The sequence below is a fragment of the Leptodactylus fuscus genome, chromosome 6 (genome assembly GCF_031893055.1).
Source record: "Leptodactylus fuscus isolate aLepFus1 chromosome 6, aLepFus1.hap2, whole genome shotgun sequence".
NCBI lineage: Eukaryota > Metazoa > Chordata > Amphibia > Anura > Leptodactylidae > Leptodactylus > Leptodactylus fuscus.
This window is the reverse complement of record NC_134270.1, coordinates 124,449,521-124,473,091: the sequence shown is the minus strand read 5'-3', so window position 1 is coordinate 124,473,091 and position 23,571 is coordinate 124,449,521. Positions and strand designations below refer to the sequence as shown.

The 23,571-nt window shown below is 43.3% G+C and overlaps 1 protein-coding gene across 1 annotated transcript; it reads right to left on the bottom strand.

Annotated features, from left to right (window-relative positions):
• Positions 1–1,236: 1,236 nt before the first annotated feature.
• Positions 1,237–23,041, bottom strand: TNS4 (tensin 4). The gene is made up of 13 exons (XM_075278281.1): positions 22,990–23,041; positions 18,217–18,733; positions 16,065–16,428; positions 15,472–15,854; positions 15,298–15,384; positions 14,595–14,708; positions 13,673–13,765; positions 13,510–13,587; positions 13,181–13,249; positions 12,427–12,595; positions 5,400–5,468; positions 2,833–2,859; positions 1,237–2,329 (listed from the first exon to the last, which is right to left on the bottom strand). The coding sequence occupies exons 2-13, from the start codon at positions 18,695–18,697 to the stop codon at positions 2,188–2,190; spliced, it is 2,076 nt and encodes a 691-aa protein (XP_075134382.1). The 5' UTR covers positions 18,698–18,733; positions 22,990–23,041; the 3' UTR covers positions 1,237–2,187.
• Positions 23,042–23,571: the final 530 nt, after the last annotated feature.

Sequence of the window (23,571 nt, the reverse complement as noted above, 5' to 3'; positions counted from 1 at the left end):
GGTCTGAAGGATTCAGCAATTTTGGGGGTAGCAGCTATAAATGGACCAAGTGATCCGAGGACAGTGACGTCAAGTAGCGATGTCCTATTTACCATCACAGTCTTCATATATAGCTTACTTGTTATTGTTGCTATTGTGGGATACTATACAATAGTTGTGGTTGTTAAAGATATGAATAATAAAGAAAGTTCAGACGACAGGAACATGCCGATACAGGTCCTGGGTGCAGGACCACAGCACTGCTACTAAATATTGTAATATGTCAGTGGGAGATAGATATACAAATTATTGCTTATTATGAGTAGTGTGTGATCAGTAGGGAGTATAATACTTGTTCCGTGACTGGGGCGAGCTATTGTACCACAGCCGAATATATGAACAAGCTATTGTGTCTAGACAGATAATAAAGGACCCAAAGCACTATTGTCTTTAGTATGTATCCATGGAGGCATATAGGTCTTCATAGGAGTTATATGCACAAAACAGTTGATTCTTGCATGAAACAGTGCAATAGGTTGCAAATGTGGAAAGATTTCTTCTACAGGCCCTCCTCCCCCACCAATTCCATTTATTCTCTCAAACAGAAGGACTTAATCTACCAGTTAAAATAATAATGAATAAGATGGAAGAAGGCCTTAGTGGATGATGATGGGTAAAGACAGAAGGTGCTCCATCTGCATCTATCCTACTGTCAGCTTTACGGACTATTGTCCTATGATGGATCAGAGCAATGGACAGAAAGACAGTAGTCAGAAAGTAGCCTTGGTGAAAACAGATGTAAGCACAAGAAAAAGAAACAACATAAGACACAAGATGCTTGTCATAGATCTTTAATAACCAGTGTTAAATCAATCCAGGTCTATGCATCTGTCATTAGCAGGATATGGACAGAATAATTCAGATCTATAATGATGGCAGCACATAGAGTTCTCAAATGTTCGACTTTAAGTCTAAGGCCACACGGAACGTCCCACATCAAAGAAGCTTTGTGGGAAAAACCGCAGCAGCAACGCATCACGGTTCTTTTTGTAACACTTTAAACAGAAAGTTTTCAGAATTTTCCTCGGTGGACTTTCTGTTACAATTATACCTATGGGGAATCCGTCGGCAATTCCGTAGATATAATTGACATATGGCGATTTTCAAAACCACACTGGTTTTGGAAATCGTAGCGTGTCCGCACAGCGATTTTTACCACAAAGTGGGCATGGGATTTGCTACAATCAAACCATTAAAATTTTCAGTCAAACCATTAAAAAATATTTTACAGACTACAAAAATATAAATAACATAAATCCAGTAAATATAGTCCAACATGGACAAAGTGCATAGAGGCAAATAGAAAATATTAGTGAGATGCGAGTCTCTTAAAAGGGGTCTGCATGGTTAAGCAGAAGAATCCTATGTAGTATTATTTGCTAAGCTTTTCATCTGCTATTCCTTTTTATGCACACCTAGACTATATGTAATATTTGGCTGCTGCCTAAAGTGGTCATAAGTGGGGTCTTATGCACAAGCGTCAATGATATTAATGATAGAAAACCATTGCAAATAAGAATTAACATGGTGTCTATAGAAAACAATAAGATTTCAACACCAGACAGCAAGGAGATGGTTGGTATCGGCAGCACCCTTGTTTATTCCTCTTCTCTTTCATACGTGATGACTATTATACCTCTCTGTCTTCATGAACCTATAACTAGTTGCTTCTACAATAAAATATAAAAAAAATCTGATTCTCATTTATTCATGTTCTCTGACTTGACAATGCTCCTGTGTTAACCAGTGTGCAGAGCATACGAAGCTGTACCATGTATGGATAACCCCAAATAGGTTACTCATCATTATACTGTATTAGGGCGGGGGGCATTAAGGTTCTGTCAGTATTGCCTGTGCACAACCTAGTGCGATCACACTCACATAAGCCAGAAAGTGATACCTCCAATTTCCACTGAACTCTGAGACTCGGTTCATTCTCCATAGGGTTGGTTGTAATACACATGAACATAAATAAAAAAAATGATAAAAGTTCATAGACCAACAAGTATGGATGAGTGGCCTGATGATCAGCAGGTCATTCCGGTCCAATGTCCACAAATATTTGGATACCATAGTTCTCCAGATCTTGGATAATATATGGATAGCCATAGATATGAGCAATATCACCTCTAGTGGAGGAGACAGGAATTACACTCTGTCCTGCTGCTGTATCAAGTTTGTCAGGAAACTAATGAGTGGTGAGGCAGGTTGGATGGCATCGTACTCAGCAAATATATGGCACACATTATCGGAAGGATCTGTTGGATTCTTTGCCACAAAACCAAAAATCCTAAAAAGGAGAAAAGAAATAGAATTGTTAGGAAGTACACAGGATAGAAGGGACAAGCAGTATGTCACATAAGATGTGCATTAAAGGTGTTGTCCAGGATTAGAAGGAAGGAGTTATTTTTTTATTATATTTTTTAATACCACTCTTGCTTATAGGCTGTGTATGGTACTGCAATATTTAATTGCCCCCACAACTACTTCTAAGCGGAAGATCGTAGACATGATCCATAGTGGGCAAGGAGTGGCCTGTCATCTTCCCCATAGCTATCTATGATTCTAACCTGGAGCAATTCTGGGTATGTATGTAAAATAATTTGAGTCAGAGGGGCTTTTGTCTCTCCTCCAATGTTTAAGATGCCCTTATTTGGCCAACAACTCAAGACCATTCCATGTTGGATCATAAATGACCTAAACAGCCTCATCTGAACCTTAGTGATTTTCATGGCTTGTCTAGTTGTCAAGAAAAAGAAAGGTTTGATAATTGAATCCTGCACAATGTCTTACCTGGAAGGTCTGCAATGTCTCTGCCACCTGAAATAGAAAACACATTAATGTTAGTATGACAGATCAAAGAGTGCCCTCTCCTGGCAGCTAAGAAGAATGACATTATTTAAAATGACTGGCTTACTATGCTGGAATAAGGCTAGGGCCACATGGCAGTTTAGGCCTCAACTCCCGTCGTGTGACCAAAGATGGCTGAGCCACTTCGCAACTCACTCTCTTATGTTAGTGAATGGAGACTTTGAGACGTTTTTTGCAGCTGGAAGTTATGACACTAGAAGTCATGGCACTAGAAGTTGTGGCACTAGAAGTCGTGGCACTAGAAGTCGTGGCACTAGAAGTCGTGGCACTAGAAGTCATGGCACTAGAAGTCGTGGCACTAGAAGTCGTGGCACTAGAAGTCGTGGCACTAGAAGTTGTGGCACTAGAAGTCATGGCACTAGAAGTCGTGGCACTAGAAGTTGTGGCACTAGAAGTCATGGCACTAGAAGTTGTGGCACTAGAAGTCATGGCACTAAAAGTTGTGGCACTAGAAGTCGTGGCACTAGAAGTCGTGGCACTAGAAGTCGTGGCACTAGAAGTTGTGGCACACTCAGGGTCACATTCACTAACATGAGTCATGTAGCCATAGCCTATTAGGAATTTTTCCCCCTTTTATATTTATATCTAGAAGTTGTTGCTTAATGGTATATCCAACATGTATGTGATTTTTCTATACAGATTCCATGCAATTGTGGCATTCCTGTGTCCAATGTCATGTTATAACACATGTGTAATAGCCTTGGGTGACACATAGTGATGGAATGGGGACGTGACATAATGTAATGTCGTGTAGGTTTGCCTTCAGCACACAGTCTGGGGCTGCTATTACTCACAGCTTGTTCACTTACTTTCCTTCCAGCTAGTCTTTGTGTAACGTAGTGGCATGTGGTGGGCTCCACCCTTACCATGCCCCGACACGTTCCTCAGACCTGCTCACCCGTCATAATAATTAGACCTCCACATTCAGTTTTTTAGGACAAATAACACTGTTGCTCATCGCCAAAGTCTATCATCCAGCTATTGCTACATCACAGCCACAATGACCCATATCTCAGTTATCCGTATCAATAAGGACCACACCTTATGTATTACGAGTACACCCTCCTTATAAACATGTCTGTTTACCTAGCAACTATTTGTCCCTAATACTTAAGATATCGTCAGGTTTTCAGCTCTTATCCTGTGGAAGTCTCCTGTATGACAAGCCAGATAGATATGTGCTAATGGCATTTATAGCCCAAGGCATGTGGTGAGATAGTGATGAATCCTTCTTTGGGTACTTGTACACTGAATCTGGGTTTTAAAGGGGTTTTCCAAGACTTCCTATCCTTAGGAGAGGACATCAATATGAGAACACTGGTTATCACCTCACTGGGAAGTTTTCTGCACTAAGTAGAGAACCAAAAGTAGAAGGATTTGCACATTACACCGTGACTGTGCCTCAGTATTACAGCTCAGCTCCATCGATCCACCTTCCTCAAGCATAGTCATGTGTCACCGCCATGTTCAGAGCATCTTACCGTGCTCAGTACCTTTGTTACGTGTATCACGTTTGTAGATTTGGAGAAAAACTGTCTTATGCAAATGAGGTGGTTGGTGCAGTGGGGGCGGGTCTTCAGCTCCCTGGAGCACTGCTTTTGCGACTCAGACCCCATATAGTGAGTGTTGATATTCCCACTGCCAAAACATCACCCATCCTACTTGAATAGCAACAGCCCTGCTCCAAGGGGTGAAGGTCCACCCCCAGTGCACCAGATACCTAATGTGCATAACACTTCAAATTTGTTTTTCTCAGATCCATAACAGATGTCTGGTATTTATCATTGTAAAGTGTTCTGTAACATGGTGGCGATGGCTGGATATGCTTGGGGCAGGTGGTAGATTCCCTTTAAGTTTTACTAACTGTACTAACCAGATATTGTATGGCTTAGTGTCGTTATCTGTGCACTGTATAGTGGTATTATTAGGATATTTTATAGTATAATTACTTGTACACTATATGATAGTATTATTTAGGCAGTTTATAGCATACAATGGCATGTCTGTATGGTTATGTTCATGTTTCCTTACAGTTATAGGGGAATAAGTGTGAGCCCACTGTGTCATAGCAGACATCAATCTGGCTTATAACGATAGACAGTCACTATGTAAATGTTGGGCTTTGGTAACAGCACCCTGTCTGGTAAACTGATCCTTGAATACAAAGATTATGTTCAAATTTGCCTTGGAGAATCCATTCACATCATCTGTGGCCAATTCTATCACATTGATATAAGGAATATAGTGTTATTCCTGCACTGAAACCCCACAAACATAGTCCCAGAGGACACCTTTGGAAGTCAATGGGATCCATTGACATTGTTGGAATCTGTTGTACAAAATAAGCCAGGTGCCAACGTGAACAAAGCCTTACTGCTGCAATGTTGAAATATTACTTCTAACTGGTGGATACATATAGTCCTCTCTCATGTATTCTTCATTTCCTCCAGTTTAATATGTAAGTATAATATGTCTTTCGGTTCACTTACTTCCTGTGCTCAGGATCCACGCTACAAAAGCTGAGGGATGTCACAGGATAGTGACGTCTGAAAAATACTCTGGAAAGAGAAGAGAAGGTGAAGAGATTAGTCAGCTTTGTCAATGACAAGTGAGGGAAATGACTAGAGATGAGCGAACACTAAAATGTTCGAGGTTCGAAATTCGATTCGAACAGCCGCTCAATGTTTGTGTGTTCGAACGGGTTTCGAACCCCATTATAGTCTATGGGGAACAGATACTCGTTAAGGGGGAAACCCAAATCCGTGTCTGGAGGGTCACCAAGTCCACTATGACACCCCAGGAAATGATGCCAACACCTCTGGAATGACACTGGGACAGCAGGGGAAGCATGTCTGGGGGCATCTAACACACCAAAGACCCTCTATTACCCCAACATCACAGCCTAACAACTACACACTTTACACACTCAATACCACCTCTCTGACAGTAGGAAAACACCTTGAAACATGTGTATTTGGCACTTGCAGTGAGGAGAGCTTGTCACCAGCAGTGAATTTGGCCCTTGTAGTAAGTTGAGGTTGGCACCAACATTTGTTTTGAAAATCAGGGTGGATTGAGCCTCTAACCAGCAGAGTTTGGGCAAATTCATGGTGGAGGGAGCCTCTAAACAGCCCAGTTTGGGCAAATTCATGGTGGAGGGAGCCTCTAAAAACCCCAGTTTGGACCAATTCATGGTGGAGGGAGCCTCTAAAAACCCCAGTTTGGACCAATTCATGGTGGAGGGAGCCTCTAAACAGCCCAGTTTGGGCAAATTCATGGTGGAGGGAGCCTCTAAACAGCCCAGTTTGGGCAAATTCATGGTGGAGGGAGCCTCTAAAAACCCCAGTTTGGACCAATTCATGGTGGAGGGAGCCTCTAAAAACCCCAGTTTGGACCAATTCATGGTGGAGGGAGCCTCTAAAAACCCCAGTTTGGACCAATTCATGGTGGAGGGAGCCTCTAAACAGCCCAGTTTGGACCAATTCATGGTGGAGGGAGCCTCTAAAAACCCCAGTTTGGACCAATTCATGGTGGAGGGAGCCTCTAAACAGCCCAGTTTGGGCAAATTCATGGTGGAGGGAGCCTCTAAACAGCCCAGTTTGGGCAAATTCATGGTGGAGGGAGCCTCTAAAAACCCCAGTTTGGACCAATTCATGGTGGAGGGAGCCTCTAAACAGCCCAGTTTGGGCAAATTCATGGTGGAGGGAGCCTCTAAACAGCCCAGTTTGGGCAAATTCATGGTGGAGGGAGCCTCTAAAAACCCCAGTTTGGACCAATTCATGGTGGAGGGAGCCTCTAAAAACCCCAGTTTGGACCAATTCATGGTGGAGGGAGCCTCTAAAAACCCCAGTTTGGACCAATTCATGGTGGAGGGAGCCTCTAAACAGCCCAGTTTGGACCAATTCATGGTGGAGGGAGCCTCTAAAAACCCCAGTTTGGACCAATTCATGGTGGAGGGAGCCTCTAAAAACCCCAGTTTGGACCAATTCATGGTGGAGGGAGCCTCTAAAAACCCCAGTTTGGACCAATTCATGGTGGAGGGAGCCTCTAAACAGCCCAGTTTGGACCAATTCATGGTGGAGGGAGCCTCTAACCAGCAGAGTTGGTGGAAATCAGGGTGGAGGGAGCCTCTAACCAGCAGAGTTGTGGGAAAGCAGGGTGAAGGGAGCCTCTAACCAGCAGAGTTGGTGGAAATCAGGGTGGAGGGAGCCTCTAACCAGCAGAGTTGTGGGAAAGCAGGGTGGAGGGAGCCTCTAACCAGCAGAGTTGTGGGAAAGCAGGGTGGAGGGAGCCTCTAACCAGCAGAGTTGTGGGAAAGCAGGGTGGAGGGAGCCTCTAACCAGCAGAGTTGGTGGAAATCAGGGTGGAGGGAGCCTCTAACCAGCAGAGTTGGGGGAAATCAGGGTGGAGGGAGCCTAGTATTAGCAGAATTGTGCAACGCTTATGGTGGATGAGTATGAGGATGCGGAGGAATTGGAGAGCTTGAGTACAGACATGGAGTTTCATGTTGGGGTGCTTTACACAGGTGGGCACAAAAATGAAGGCTCTATCCAGTGGTGGTTCATTTTTATCAAAGTGAGCCGGTCGGCACTCTCAGCTGACAGACGGGTGCGCTTGTCAGTGATGATGCCACCGGCTGCACTGAACACCCTCTCAGATAGGACGCTGGCGGCAGGACAGGACAGCACCTCCAAGGCATATAGGGCAAGTTCAAGCCACAGGTCCAACTTTGACACCCAATACGTGTAGGGCGCAGAGGGGTCGGAGAGGACAGGGCTGTGGTCGGAAAGGTATTCCCGCAACATGCGCCTATACTTCTCACGCCTGGTGACACTAGGACCCTCCGTGGCGGCACTTTGGCGAGGGGGTGCCATCAAGGTGTCCCAGACCTTAGACAGTGTGCCCCTCGTTTGTGTGGACCGGTGAGAACTTGGTTGCCTACTGGAGGAACTGCCCTCCCTGCCGCCAACGTCACATGCTGGAAACATCTCCATCATATTCTGCACCAATTGCCTGTGGCAACCATTGATGCGATTGGCCCTCCCCTCTACCGGAATAAAAGACGAGATGTTGTTTTTATACCGGGGGTCAAGGATAGCAAAGATCCAGTACTGGTTGTCCTCCATGATTTTGACAATACGCTTGTCGGTTGTAAAGCACCCCAACATGAACTCAGCCATGTCTGCCACAGTGTTAGTTGGCATGACTCCTCTGGCCCCACCGGAAAGTTCAATCTCCATTTCCTCCTCATCCTCCATGTCTACCCATCCGCGCTGCAACAATGGGACGATTCGAAGTTGCCCGGAAGCCTCCTGTATCACCATCACATCATCGGACAACTCTTCTTCCTCCTCCTCCTCCTCCTCCTCCTCCTCCATTAAACGCAGTGAAGTGGACAGATGTGTGGACCTACTCTCCAGCTGTGACGGATCGGATGCTATCCCTAACTCCTCTGTGTGATCTGAGTTATCCCTGATGTCAATCAGGGATTCTCTCAGAACACACAAGAGCGGGATTGTAAGGCTCACCATCGCATCCTCAGAGCTCACCCTCCTTGTGGACTCCTCAAAGACCCGTAGGATGTCACAAAGGTCTCTCATCCATGGCCACTCATGGATGTGAAACTGAGGCAGCTGACTTAGTGGCACCCTAGGGTTTTGTAGCTGGTATTCCATCAAAGGTCTCTGCTGCTCAACCACTCTATTCAACATCTGAAACGTTGAGTTCCAGCGTGTGGGGACGTCGCACAAAAGCCGGTGTTGTGGCACATGCAGGCGTTGCTGGAGAGATTTTAAGCTAGCAGCGGCTACTGTCGACTTGCGAAAGTGGGCGCACATGCGCCGCACTTTCACCAGTAGCTCTGGAACATTGGGGTAGCTCTTTAGGAAACGTTGCACCACTAGGTTGAAGACGTGGGCCAGGCATGGAACATGTTGGAGTCCGGCAAGCTCCAGAGCTGCTACCAGGTTCCGGCCGTTATCACAAGCGACCATGCCTGGGCCCAGGTTCAGCGGCTCAAACCATATTGCCGTCTCATCGAGGAGGGCATCCCTCACCTCGGAGGCAGTGTGCTGTCTGTCCCCCAAGCTGATCAGCTTCAGTACAGCCTGCTGACGTCTACCAACGCCAGTGCTGCAACGTTTCCAACTCGTAGCTGGGGTCAATCTAACAGCGGAGGAGGAGGCGGTGGCGGAGGAGGAGGCAGTGGCGGAGGAGGAGGCGGTAGAGGAGGAGGAGGAGGGGGGTGTTCTTCTCGTGTCCCTGCCAGGAATGTTAGGCGGGGAGACGAGGTACACCGGGCCAGTTTGGGAAGCAGTCCCAGCCTCAACTACATTCACCCAGTGTGCCGTCAGTGAAATGTAGCGTCCCTGTCCGCATGCACTTGTCCACGCGTCGGTGGTCAAGTGGACCTTTGTGCAAAGCGCGGAACTAAGGGCCCGCCTGATGTTGAGTGACACGTGCTGGTGCAAGGCGGGGACGGCACACCGGGAGAAGTAGTGACGGCTAGGGACGGCATAGCGAGGTGCCGCAGTTGCCATCAGGTCCAGGAAGGCGGGAGTTTCAACAAGCCGGAACGCCAACATCTCCTGGGCCAGCAGTTTAGCGATGTTGGCGTTCAAGGCTTGCGCGTGTGGGTGGTTAGCAGTGTATTTCTGCCGCCGCTCCAATGTCTGAGAGATGGTGGGTTGTTGTAAAGAAGCGCCTGATGGTGCCTTTGATGGTGCAGGAGAAGGAGATAAGACAGGAACAGGGGAGGATGAGGGAGAAGTCAACAAAGTGGCGGAGGCAGATGAAGTGGTGTCCTGGCTCGTCCTCTGGAGTGCATCGCCAGCACAGTCAGCAGTGGCAGTGGCAGAGGCAGAGGCAGTGGCAGAGGCAGTGGCAGTGGCGTAAACGGCAGGCGGCCTTTGTCCTGCCGTTGCTGCCTGCCACTGATTCCAGTGCTTGGATTCCAAATGACGGCGCATTGAAGTTGTGGACAGGTTGCTCTTCTCAGAGCCCCTAATCAATTTCGAGAGGCAAATTGTGCAGACAACACTATATCTGTCCTCGGCGCATTCCTTGAAAAAACTCCACACCTTCGAGAAACGTGCCCTCGAGGTGGGAGTTTTTCGGGGCTGGGTACGAACTGGAACATCTTGGGAGATTCCGGGTGTGGCCTGGCTTCGCCTAAGCTGCTGACCTCTGCCTCTGCCTCTAGCTACCCTTTTTGGTGCTGCACCTGCCTCAACATCCACACTACTTTCCCCGCTTGACATCCCCCTGTCCAGGTCGGGTCAGTGTCCTCATCATCCACCACTTCCTCTTCCAACTCCTGTCTCATCTCCTCCTCCCGCACAATGCGCCGGTCAACTGGATGCCCTGACGGCAACTGCGTCACATCATCGTCGATGAGGGTGGGTTGCTGGTCATCCACCACCAAATCGAACGGAGATGGAGGAGACTCTAGTGTTTGAGCATCTGGACACAGATGCTCCTCTGTTAGGTTCGTGGAATCGTGACGTGGAGAGGCAGGTTGAGGGACAATGAAAGGAGCGGAGAACAGCTCTGGGGAGCAGGGACAGTTGGGGTTATTGTTCTGTGAAGCTTGGGAATTTTGGGAGGAAGGAGGACAAGACTGTTGGGTAATAGGAGGAGAGGAGGCAGAGTCTGACTGGCTGCTGGACAATGTGCTGTAAGCGTTCTCTGACAGCCATTGCAAGACCTGTTCCTGGTTCTCGGGCCTACTAAGGTTTGTACCCTGCAATTTAGTTAATGTGGCAAGCAACCCTGGCACTGTGGAGTGGCGCAATGCTTGCTGCCCCACAGGAGTAGGCACGGGACGCCCTGTGGCTTCACTGCTACCTTGCTCCCCAGAACCATTCCCCCGACCTCGCCCACGGCCTCGTCCACGTCCCTTTCCGGGAGCCTTGCGCATTTTGAATTCCCAGTTAGAAATTGGCACTATATACCAGTAGCAAAAATTGTGGGTGCACGTAACCCCAATATATTCTTTGAATTACCAGTCAGAAACTGGCACTATATGGCAGTAGCAAGAAATGAGGGTATTTGTAACCCCAATATATTCTTTGAATTCCCAGTCAGACAATGGCACTATATACCAGTAGCAAGAAATGAGGGTATTTGTAACCCCAATATATTCTTTGAATTCCCAGTCAGACAATGGCACTATATACCAGTAGCAAGAAATGAGGGTATTTGTAACCCCAATATATTCTTTGAATTCCCAGTCAGACAATGGCACTATATACCAGTAGCAAAAATTGTGGGTGCACGTAACCCCAATATATTCTTTGAATTACCAGTCAGAAACTGGCACTATATGGCAGTAGCAAGAAATGAGGGTATTTGTAACCCCAATATATTCTTTGAATTCCCAGTCAGACAATGGCACTATATACCAGTAGCAAAAATTGTGGGTGCACGTAACCCCAATATATTCTTTGAATTCCCAGTGAGACAATGGCACTATATACCAGTAGCAAAAATTGTGGGTGCACGTAACCCCAATATATTCTTTGAATTCCCAGTCAGACAATGGCACTATATACCAGTAGCAAAAATAGTGGGTGTATATAGCCCCAATTCTATTGCTAGGGGACTTGCAGGGTATTTCTGAGGTGAAGGTGGGGGGGCACACCGTTGGAACGGGGATTTGGGGTGTATATATGGGGTATACGGGAATACACTGTCAGTGTGTTCCATTCAGGATCCTGGGAAAGCTGGGTTGCGGCGATTGAGCCCGTCAGTGCCACGTTACACTGACAAGCTTCTCCCTGGAATTGAAGTTATATGTAAGCCCAATATATTCTTTGAATTCCCAGTGAGACAATGGCACTATATGGCAGTAGCAAAAATAGTGGGTGTATATAGCCCCAATTCTATTGCTAGGGGACTTGCAGGGTATTTCTGGGGTGAAGGTGGGGGGGCACACCGTTGGAACGGGTATCGGGGGTATATATCGGGTATACGGGAATACACTGTCAGTGTATTCCATTCAGGATCCGCGGAAAGCTGGGTTGCGGCGATTGAGCCCGTCAGTGCCACGTTACACTGACAAGCTTCTCCCTGGAATTTAGCTCTTATAAGAGCTGTTGGTTGTCTTCTTCTTCCTATCCTAGCCTGTCCCTGCCTACCCAGAATCTAAGCCCTAGCTAACTGGACGGAAACCTCCGTCCCCGGTGAATTGCAAGCTCAGAATGACGCGAAGCTGGGCGTCGCTGTTCTTTTAAATTAGAGGTCACATGTTTTCGGCAGCCAATGGGTTTTGCCTACTTTTTTCAACGTCACCGGTGTCGTAGTTCCTGTCCCACCTACCCTGCGCTGTTATTGGAGCAAAAAAGGCGCCAGGGAAGGTGGGAGGGGAATCGAGTAATGGCGCACTTTACCACGCGGTGTTCGATTCGATTCGAACATGCCGAACAGCCTAATATGCGATCGAACATGAGTTCGATAGAACACTGTTCGCTCATCTCTAGAAATGACGTCACATTTTCAGATCAGTGAAATCCTTACTTGCGCTGAACATCAGTTAAGGTGACTCCTTGTTCTGCAGCTTTGAAGTTTACAATGGTGGGCACAATCTGGTCTTCTCTCTCAAAGATGATAGTCACGGCTTTCTGGATAGCGCTGGATCCTGTCAAGGTCTCTGTGCTGACTGACTTCAAATACAAGACGTTGCATGCTGAAGGGAATAAGAAAAATAGGTTACCCTTCAGGAACCTACTTACAGGGTGCTGAACATTTAGGTTACCCGTCAGGAACCTACTGACAGGGAGCTGAACATTTAGGTTACCCGTCAGGAACCTGCTGATATTTGGTGGCAGCTGAATATTTTGGCCTCTAGGAAATCATTCTGACAAAGAACCTTAGACTACTTGACTTATGGTAACAGATGGCGCCCATAGACGTACGTTCAAAGCTCTAAAGGCAAGCCATTGTGCGCTGCAGGTATATGGATGAAATGCGGTATAAACCCCACTGTATGTTTAGTGTGTCCTTGGCCTAAAGGGATTTTTTGAGATTATAAAAAAGAGGGTCTGCTTTTATTTTCCAGTAACAGCACTTCTGTTATCCATGGTCTGTGTCTGATTCTTCAGCCCAAGTAAACAGGACTAAGCTGCAATACCAGACGTAGTCCAAGAGAGGCGCTGTTTTGAGAAAATAAAAGCAGACTCCTTTTTCCTAGCCCTGGACAAGCCCTTTAAGTGGTAATTATATAAATGAACGAGATGGTTACCAGGTCATACACTTGGGCCCTTGTACTCACCTGCTGATGTCCTGAAATCACAAGCTCCTTCTGGAGAAGAATCGGGGCTGCTATCACTGTCATTTTGAGCTGCATGAAGAAAATGCAAGGTTATTGAGATTTACTTAAGTCACCAAGTCTTATATTCAAAATGCATTTCAATTTCCCCAGTAGTAATAGCAGGAGAGCTGCAATACCACACATCCCCATGTACAAGAGTGGCGCTGTTTCTGGGAGAATGCACTTATGTTTTTTATTCTCTCACTACTGTATATTATTAACAGCACAGTATTGAATGACTAGAAAAAGTGAGATTCTAATTTGTATTTGAGACAATAATTTGCACATACCTCTGAATGGAATGAACAGCTTGCATGGTAAGGATAAGGGGGTGATGGTGTGCTGATATACCAATGCAGGGAGGCTTCCTACGATTAAACATTATGCATGATAAGGTAAGGCCTACATTGATACCATGTACAGTAAAATCAGTTAGGTGATATTCACACTTACCAAAATATGGCTCCTCGGAAGCGCCTTTTAGATGAACGCCTTTTGCAGATGATTCAATCAGGAAGTGTCGGACAAGTTCATTCGTTTCATGGCCTGTTAAAGGAGTAGATGCGGCTTTAGGAGAGTTGTCTACATCAGTATAATAATCCATGTTGTAGTTAAAACAACAGCATAGTAATACGTGATCTGATGCCCTGGAATTTATGGGTTAACTTAGTTAAGAGTTCTTGGTACAAAACATACTCTGGAAATAATAGGCATGGTAAGGTAGAAGGCTCTTCACATACTGAAAGACTTCTGAACTTCCAGGACATGAGTGGGTGAGGCATCATGAGTCACATGCCATATACAATGAGGGATTTCTGCCAAAGTGCTCCTGAAACTTTCACCATAGCAGGGGTTGGATGACTAATGTTACCTGACTGTACCTGCACAAATTCAGCCCAAATGACTTTTCTCGTAATTTAGTTCAAAAGACAATAAAACATCAAAGTGAATTGGTTACTAAAATAAACATCCATATAACTTAAGATTGAGATAACAAGCCGCTAGAATACACATAATACACTTTAGATATGTTATATTGGTTGTCAGAATTCTGTTATTCTGATGTATACAGTAAGCGCCTAAGTGCCCTCTACTGGTGGCTGCAGGCAGACAGAATTTTATCACATAACTGTCTATTCAGGAGGTTGTGAGCTCTGTATTAAAATATTGGATATCTGTCTGTTGCAAAGCTATGGGAAGGAATTAACCAAACAAGGAATTTGTGACCTAAAAACATGGTGATAAATAGAATGGCCAAACCAACGGCCTATTTTAAGGTGCTCAAGGTTCACTGACAAAACTCTTATTGATTTTCCATAAGGATTGTTTAAGACTATTCCTCCTAGCCAAAGTGGACTCATTATAGTGAACCAACCTGTCTTTAATGGCATTGCTGGAACCTTCACAGCCAAACCAAAGCATCCACGATAGGAGGTGCTGTCACGTATGATGAACGATCCAGGTTCTTTGTCTTTTAGAAATTCAATGGCTGTGTTAAATGGAAGAAAGTCTAAAGTTAGATGAAATTTGTATGGTACATCTACCTTCTATGACAATACAGCTCTCAACACCACTAGCTGTTCTATACTTTCCACGAAAGGGCATCCTGTCCAAATTGCCAAGTCTAGGTTTATCGAGTATTTGTCCAATCTACCATATGATGCCCTTCCATTTGGAAGTGAAGCTAAATAAACCTACAAAATGATAGTCATATATATGAAGTAGGGACAAATGTGACCTCAGATGATGAGACCTGACATCAGTATCACAATTCCAAATAATCTTAGGACAGTCTTGACATGGGGGAAGGGTCATCACAGCTTATGACTTATTCCAAAACTCTAGGTACATTTACTGAGAAAGACTTAGTCATGGACCCAACTATTTCCAGATAATAAAAGTAGCCTTGGTGGGGAGAGTCGGAAGGCACTATTCAGCTTTCCATACGTAATACACTTCCTCTTTCCATTGTATTATGAACAATGCAGAATTACAAAACATTCACATAATACTTCAACTTTAGAAAACCAGGGGACAGAATTCTATAAAGAAGAGGTAAATCCATACAGAAATTTTACCTTGGTCCCTTGATAGGTTTGGTTTAAACCATTGCTTGGATGTGTCCATAACAAACTTCATTCCAGGTTGTCCATCTTTTTTTGTATCTATGAAAAGAATAAAGGTATAAAAACATAAAAATTTCCTCCATTAGTGGTTAAAACATCACGAAAAACAAAGAACACATCACTCACTGTCTGTGCATGTTGGGATTGAAGATTCAGATGAAGTTTTATTGAAACTTGGCTTTCTTTGCTTGTTTACTTGTTTAGATAATTTTGGAGAGATGTCCTCATCTTCAGGACATTGACACCCATTGATCAGAAGGATGGGGATGTCCATAGTAGAGCTGTTGACTGATGGTGGACAACTGTTGGCATGGCTCTTTGTAGAGGTATAAGGAGATGTCTTGAAATGGCTAAAACTGCTGTTGTGGTCAAAGGGATTTATATGTGTGGCAGGTGACATGGTCACAGGACTGTGTAAATTAGAAAATGACCCCTGTGAACCAAAAGGACTTTCTGGTATCCTTGAGTCAAAGTTGCCATCGGTATCATCATACTGGAGAGAGTGGGTGCTGTGGAGACAAAGAGGAGAACATAGATAAGAATATGTCATGTCATACTTGAACAGGACTGGTGGAGCCCCAGCTGTTAAGTACTATTGAGGGGTTTTTCACAAGGCACTCTTCATTGGCCAGGGTTTTTTTAAATACAAGAGAAGCCAAAAATATCTATTCAATGGAATTTAATCAATACATTAAGCATTATCATTCAGGTATGCTCACCTTCCCAAAATATAACTGGTGTCTGACCCCGGACTAGTAGACAAGATGGAGGCTTCCCTGGTGCGGAATGATGGCCTTGCTTGGTATGTATAATCTGAGCCATATGATGTAGACACCATCTGATTTTGCTGACTTGACTTTTGACGAGGGATAGCAATGTTTTCTGTAGCCTGGTGGAATCCTGCATATGATCCATGTGACTGTGGTTCACTAAAAATAAGGCTGCCATTGGGGCTAATGTTTTCTGACTGTGTTCCACGAGCAATCAAAATGCCCTCGACTCTTGGAGTGGGACTTGAAGATCTTTGTATACTTTCATGATGACAAACCACCTTTGGTGGATTTGCTCCAACGCATTTTACCTCTAAGAAAAAAAACACAAGTTGTTAACTTCTGGACATTGTGTGCTGCTACTCCGCCCTGTGCTGCATGTCAAGAATGTTTTCCATCAGTTCCTGACTTGTTACAACAAAAAGGACTTTCTATATGTGTCATGGTTTATTGCTTTAAGGCAACATAATAGAGGCTCCCATCTCATATCCAAAGTGATATCCGCTGTCTGAGAAGATAAATTCTCGTCAGTGTCTTGAACCAATGAGATGTGATGATAGTTGTTAAAACTGCAAACCTGTCCATACAGCCAACCAAAGTAAAATCAGTGTCTTTCAAAAAGATAACCAGAAAAAGATGTTGGATTGTCGTTGGCCAGAAGGAAATTGAGACCTTCTCTAGACCTTCTCTAGATATAGTAATCATTAAGATATCTTCAGTCTTAAGTTTTGGAAAACCTGTAAACCTTATAAATTCAGCTAGAGAACTCTGCATGATATGTGCATGTGATATGTTGTGATGAAAGAACCCTTTAAGCTTTTCAGTTCCAGTTACCTTAAACACTCAGAGAGCATATTTTCTTGTAGCCATGCTATGATTAAGGGTTCATATGCAAACCGAAACGCGTCAGCTTTGAGCTGCGATTTTTTATTGTCTGTCCCACGATGTATTTTCTTTCTTTTTCTTCTTTGCACTGTATTTTATCATTTTTAATCAACAAATGGAACAAAAGTTAAGTCTTATGGAAGCCGGGTGTAGAAGATACCTACCTCTTTTTTCATAATACTACCCTCTTCGGGCTCTAACTCCAGCCATACATACAGATGGGTGGAAGTTCCAAGGAACTTTGGAAATTTTAAGGCAAACTATTGAATTACTTCTTCTCAGACTGATAGACTATAATGATTTATTTTCCAAAATCTGCACTGTGGACTGTAATATTTTCTTTGAGCAGCCTCAGAATCCATCCTTCTTTGGCTAAACATGTAAGCACATGATGATAATCCTACACTGTCATATTGTCTACACATCCTTTGACATCATGAACCACTCCCGCTCCTGCAGGCATAAACCTGGGATATGATGGTTCTCTTGAGACTCCTAACATAAAGACAAACATTTAGTAGCGTAGTCTGCCTCACTGGGCTGGTCTGATTTAATCGGGACAAGCCAGCCTTCCAGGCATCCCATTTCATAACCATCACAAATACAAGTCAGTACTGCGCCTCTGCTCATATTTTCTGCCAAGCCCTCGGGAAGCTGTATAATTTGTTTGTTGAGTCTGGCAGTGGACTAGTAGTAGATGTAAAATTGAAACATATTTCCAAAACCACATAAAATGTATAATTCAGTGGTGGCATCTCAAGGGGGGTCCATTACAATGTGCACAAAAGAAAACGTGTAAATTCTCCTTCTGGGCTCTCCTTATCTAAAACATGCATAAATTTGATCAGTATTTGTTGACTGAGATAGGATTGCAAACAGTTTGCAGGAGCTATCAGTATGTGTTTTGGCCTTGGTTGTGCATTTGAAGTCCTGAATATGTATAGTTTAACTCACAACTGCAAACACCTAGGAAATTTTTTGATGGGTCAGTATATGCACCAGTGTCTGAGACTTAGCATCAGTAATATGGTGTTATATAAGTGGGGGTGTCTTAGTAAGTGGAGAATTATGGGTTGTTCCAATACTGGAGATGTACTGTTAGATTCAGAGGACTCTTTTATGCTATATTTGGTAGAGCATATCAATTGGTTTTATAGAAAAAAACTGATATTAACCTTACTTCTTGTTAGTTAACTGTACCGTAGAGTTATCTTACCTGGAGGACTGATGACTTTTGTAGTCACCGGTCTACAAGGAGAAGGGTCACGTTTTTTCTTTATCAGGTCAGTGTTGACTGGTAAGGGTTGGAAAGTAGGATCCAACTGTAAAATGAGTTGGTTGAGATTGTCTATGGAAATGTCCAGTGATGGAGATAAAGGATCACCTTCATTGCAGGCCTCAGCTTCTGATGGTTGCTTCACGTTGACTGATTTAATACCACCATTTCCTGGCAAAGGCTGATGTACCTTCATGGGCTCTTGTCCACCATAAGGAATGGTGTCAGCCAGTCTGTGACCATTTACTTGATGTGATGTCATCTGTCCGACATAGCTCTCTGAAGTATAGTAGGAACATTTTGAAGTAATTGAGATCCCTTTTGGATGAACAACTTGTCTGAACCCACTGATTTCATCTTTTGGTGTCATACAGACAGTCTGCCCAACTCGTAACACATGGTTGGGAATCACTTGGGACATTGTGCCGTGTTTGTTTCTCTGTTGAGTAAGAAGAATCTTGAATGGAAAAAGAAAGTAACTTATTAGAAAACATGCTGAGAAGATTATATATAGAAATATCCATGATACAGAAATATATAAATACAGAACATTTGTGTCATATCAGCTGTCTATATTATCTTTGCAGCGTTGTTAGGCCTAGTTCACACAGGGCAAGGGGGGGGGCGTATTTTGGTCCTGATTTTGACACGAGTAGCCTTATCAGAATAGGACCAAAATACGCCTGCCGCAAGTGTCGCGGCTTCCGACACTTGTGGCTTCCCGCTCTAGAGTAGGCTTGAATGGGCTTAGTCCAGAGCGTGCTGCCACGATGCGGACACCGCGACTGATTCAGCCGCAGAATCCGCCTGAAAAAAGGGTGGCTCGCTTCTTTTTCCCATGAGCGGGAAAATGACGCTCACGGAAAACAGTAAGCTAGCTGTCTACATAGACCTCTATTGTGAGGGGGTGGATTCTGACGTGGATTCAGCGCCAAAATCCACCCCCTCTTGCCCTATGTGAACGAGCCCTTAAGTAACCCTTTATGGATTTGGGTACAAGCCTCAGGATCATGCTACTTGATCCCATATATATAAACAAAATATAAGGAGCATTGCAAAAGATTCTTAAAAAAATAAAAAATAGATGGATTTATTCCAAAAAGCAACATATTGGTCTTCACAACATAGGAAGTCCTATATCGTGAGGACGGAAACAGCTTTTTAGAAATAAATCCATCTGTTATTTTACACTGAAGATCTTAAAGTGCCCTTTATTTTTTGTTCATCTATCTATCTATCTATCTATCTATCTATCTATCTTCTAACTATCTATCTATCTTTTTCTATCTCTTTTTTTCTCCTACTTTTATCTACTACAAGAACTACATATGTCAATTCTTGCACACATGATACCATAGTTATCGGCATCAGATATTGTTGAACATTTAATAATCATATTTGATGGCACCCACAACCATGAAGTCTATTGCCTATGTGGGAGGTCCATCATGAAAGCTTGGAGGGAAAAAATTGATGTTGTCAGAAGTGTTGCCAGGTACATGTTTTCTCAGATACACTGCAGACATTATAAATAGGGGTATGTATGTAGTCAGTTTGCATATTCAGTTTTGTATTTTTAATAATTTGTTCAGCATTTCTACGTCACAAACCCCTATTTAATATTTGTCCTGTATACAAGACAGTATATGCTAATATGGACCTGAGGTAGAAATATGTTGTACTAGCTGGTACCCGCGACTTCGTCTGCGGTGATTGTAGTAGTCGGTATATACAGGCGCGGGTAAGGTTTTCGTACTGTGTATAAGGTATGGGATATGAAATGTAAGTTTGTATCTTGTTTTTGCTGTAATTCAGAGAATACGTGAGACTTTTGTGTTGAAGTTACTTTGTATTAGAGCCGCTATATATACGGTGTTGTGAGAAACTTTACATAGTGACTTTGGGACAGAAGTATTTTAAGTTAACCCTTTCCCGCCGACGGCATTTTTTGATTTGACTCCCCTCCTTCCAAACCCCATATCTTTTGTTTTTCTCCGCTCCCAGAGCCATATGAGGTCTTAATTTTTCCTGGGACAAATTTTTCTTCCTGATGCCACCATTATTTATTCTATATCATGTACTGGGAAGCAGGGAAAAATTCTGAATGGGGTGGATTTGAAGAAAAAATGCATTTCTGCGACTTTCTTACGGGCTTTGGTTTTACGGCGTTCACTGTGCAACCAAAATGACCTGTCCCCTGTATTCTGTGTTTCGTTACGATTCCGGAGATACCAAATTTATATGGTTTCATTTACATTTTGACCCCTTAAAAAAAAATCCAAAACTGTGTTAAAAAATTTTTTTTTTTGAAAAGTCGCCATAGTCCGGCAGCCGTAACTTTTTTATACGTGCGTGTATGGGGATGTATAGGGTGTCTTTTTTTGCGGGGCCGGGTGTACTTTGTAGTTCTACCATTTTCGGGAAATGTTATTGCTTTGATCACTTTTTATTCAAATTTTTATCAGAATCAAAACAGTGAAAAAATGGCGGTTTGGCACTTTTGACCATTTTTCCTGCTACGGCGTTTACCGAACAGGAAAAATATTTATATAGCTTTGTAGAGCGGGCGATTTCGGACGTGGGGATACCTAACATGTATGTGTTTCACGGTATTTAACTACTTTTATATGTGTTCTAGGGAAAGGGGGGTGATCTGAATTTTTAATTTTTTTTTATATTTTTTTTTACTTTTTTAAAACTTTTTTTTTTTATTTATTAGACCACCTAGGGGTATTGACATGGGTGGGCGGTGTTGCGGATTGTCAGAGCGGTGGGGGTTGGCAAACATGGCTGCTCTGGAGCGTTAAAGAGCGCCTCCTGGAGTATCGTTAAGGTGAGGGGCAAAGTGGTAAAGTATCTGTATATGTGATTGTGTGGGGTTAGGGGCGAGGCTGTAGAGGGCAATAGGAATTTTGGGACTTGCTATGGTCCAAAGTGTGTGAGATTGCAGAGATGGTGGTATGAGTTTGGGTTTTGTGGGGGTCCTGGCAGAAACGTATGTGCGCTATTGTGACGAAAAGTAGCCTATTGCGCAATCGGGTGTATTAGTTATGTTTGTGGAAAATTTCAGCCAAATCGGTGGAGCGGGTTTTGCGTGATTGAGGAACAAACATCCGAACATCCAAAACTCACAAACCCACAAACTTTCACATTTATAATATTAATAGGATTTCAAGACGCATTGTCCTATTTTGCAATGGAGTTATGGGCCATATTTCTGACTTTGACAAATATATCCTTCAGGCAGGTGCACCGAAAGCATGGATGTTTCCCTCCAAAGTCATGGCCTCACTTGTCTGCCAGCTGTATGTGGTATTGCAATTCAGTTCCATTTACTTCAACAGAACTGGACTCTACCAGATAAAACCTATAGACAAGTACGATCCTATTTTTGTAAAAAGGCAACTATAGTTTTTCTAATCCTATAAAACCCCTATAAGAAGCCATTGACTAGATTGTAGCATTGTGCTTTATTTATTTTAAAAGCTTTATCCCCTTTGGCAGCCATTGCTTCAAAATAAAAAAGATGTGAATTTGTGTATAGTGTATACCATTTGTGTATACAGCTACAATGCAGACTTATGTGTCACTGGTTGTTACTACAGACTACAAACAACCACTTTGTGTAGTATGAACCTGAAGTCACATGGTGCTTCCATCCCTCTGCCACTCTTCTCGCCAATATGTAGATTGTAGAAGAAGGGGCAGAAGAAGTGGAATAACACAGCACTACAGGATTTATTTGTAGTCTGTTACCATGGAGACACGTAGACGCATAGGAGCTGTAGACACAAAGCGATAGAGTATTTTAGATCAAGATTTCATAATTGGATTGGTTACAAATTTTCCATATCCTATAAAGTGCAGAGAACAATATATTCTAAGATAAATAAAAGATAGTCAGATGGATAGATGATAGCTAGATAGATAGATAGATAAGATGATTGATTGATTTATAGATGGATAGATAGATAAATAGATAGATAGAAAGATAAGAGATGATAGAAAGATAGATAGATAGATAAGATGATGACGATAGATAGATAGATAGATAGATAGATAGATAGATAGATAGATAGATAGGAAATCGATAGATGATAGATAGATGATAAATAGATAGACAGAAAATGCAAACGATGGACAGCACTACGAAAATGTGAATAAAATGGGTGAAGATTTGTTCTAAGGCAATGTTTCGGTCCTAAGGCTACACAACATTTCTGAAGCCTAGATAGATAGATAGATAGATAGATAGGATATAGATAGATGTTAAAATAGTATAATGTGTCATTATTAAATATAGCATACAAGGCTGTAATACAATAAAACATCTAAGGTGTTCATGTCACAACCCACAAAGACAGCATGTGACTTTCTAATGGCATAATAAAGCATAATGTGTTGTATACGCAGGTGACCTATAGGATATACCATGTCACAATGTCATAACCAATTTTACTCATGATTCCAATAGTTCAGCATCTAGACCATTGGCGGCCAGACTGTTGGAATTGTTGCTGAAGTTAAATTTATAATCATTGTATAAAGCAAGAAGTACATAAATATACCCTGTAATATTATTATATTAATATAATAATCCATTAGCAATGTTCCTAAAATGTAACAATAGCCAAGATATAAATATTTGCAACCACATAACAAATGATATATAACTGCATGATCTAGTTCCATACACACAATAAATAGTCTTACCTTTATGCTGGCTTCGCTGTAAGGTCAGTGTTATGTAGCAGCTGTCTAAATCTTATCTGAGAGAGCTGTGCCCTGCAGGTTGTATATATAGAGAAGCAGCACCCTTTAACTGCCGACTCAGCCCTTGTGTGTGACCCAGCCTGCCTGAAAGGAACAGTGTTTTCTGCCTACAGTCTATGAGTCTCCCTTTTGCCTGCAGGCTACACACATGTATACACCCCTCTGCTGCTGGAGAAGGTGTGAAAGCTGTGCACTTACTGACGTCAGATTCCTGTCCTATGCAATCCAGACTACATGGAAATGTATACAGAAAATAAACAACTGGAATATTGCCTTTAACGTGCCCTAAAGTAGGGGTCTCCAAAATGTGATCTCCAGCTGTTGCTGAACTACAGCCCCCAGCATGCCTTGATAGTTGAACTAGAACCACCAGCATGCAACAAGTGGAGCACAACAGGTTGGAGACTACTGCCCTAATGTATACGGATCCCTTTGCTCTGTGATTCATTCACTAATGTTAGTGAATGTAGTCGACCCTTAGGATGCAGTAACCACGACTTCTAGTCCCAAAACGATTGAACA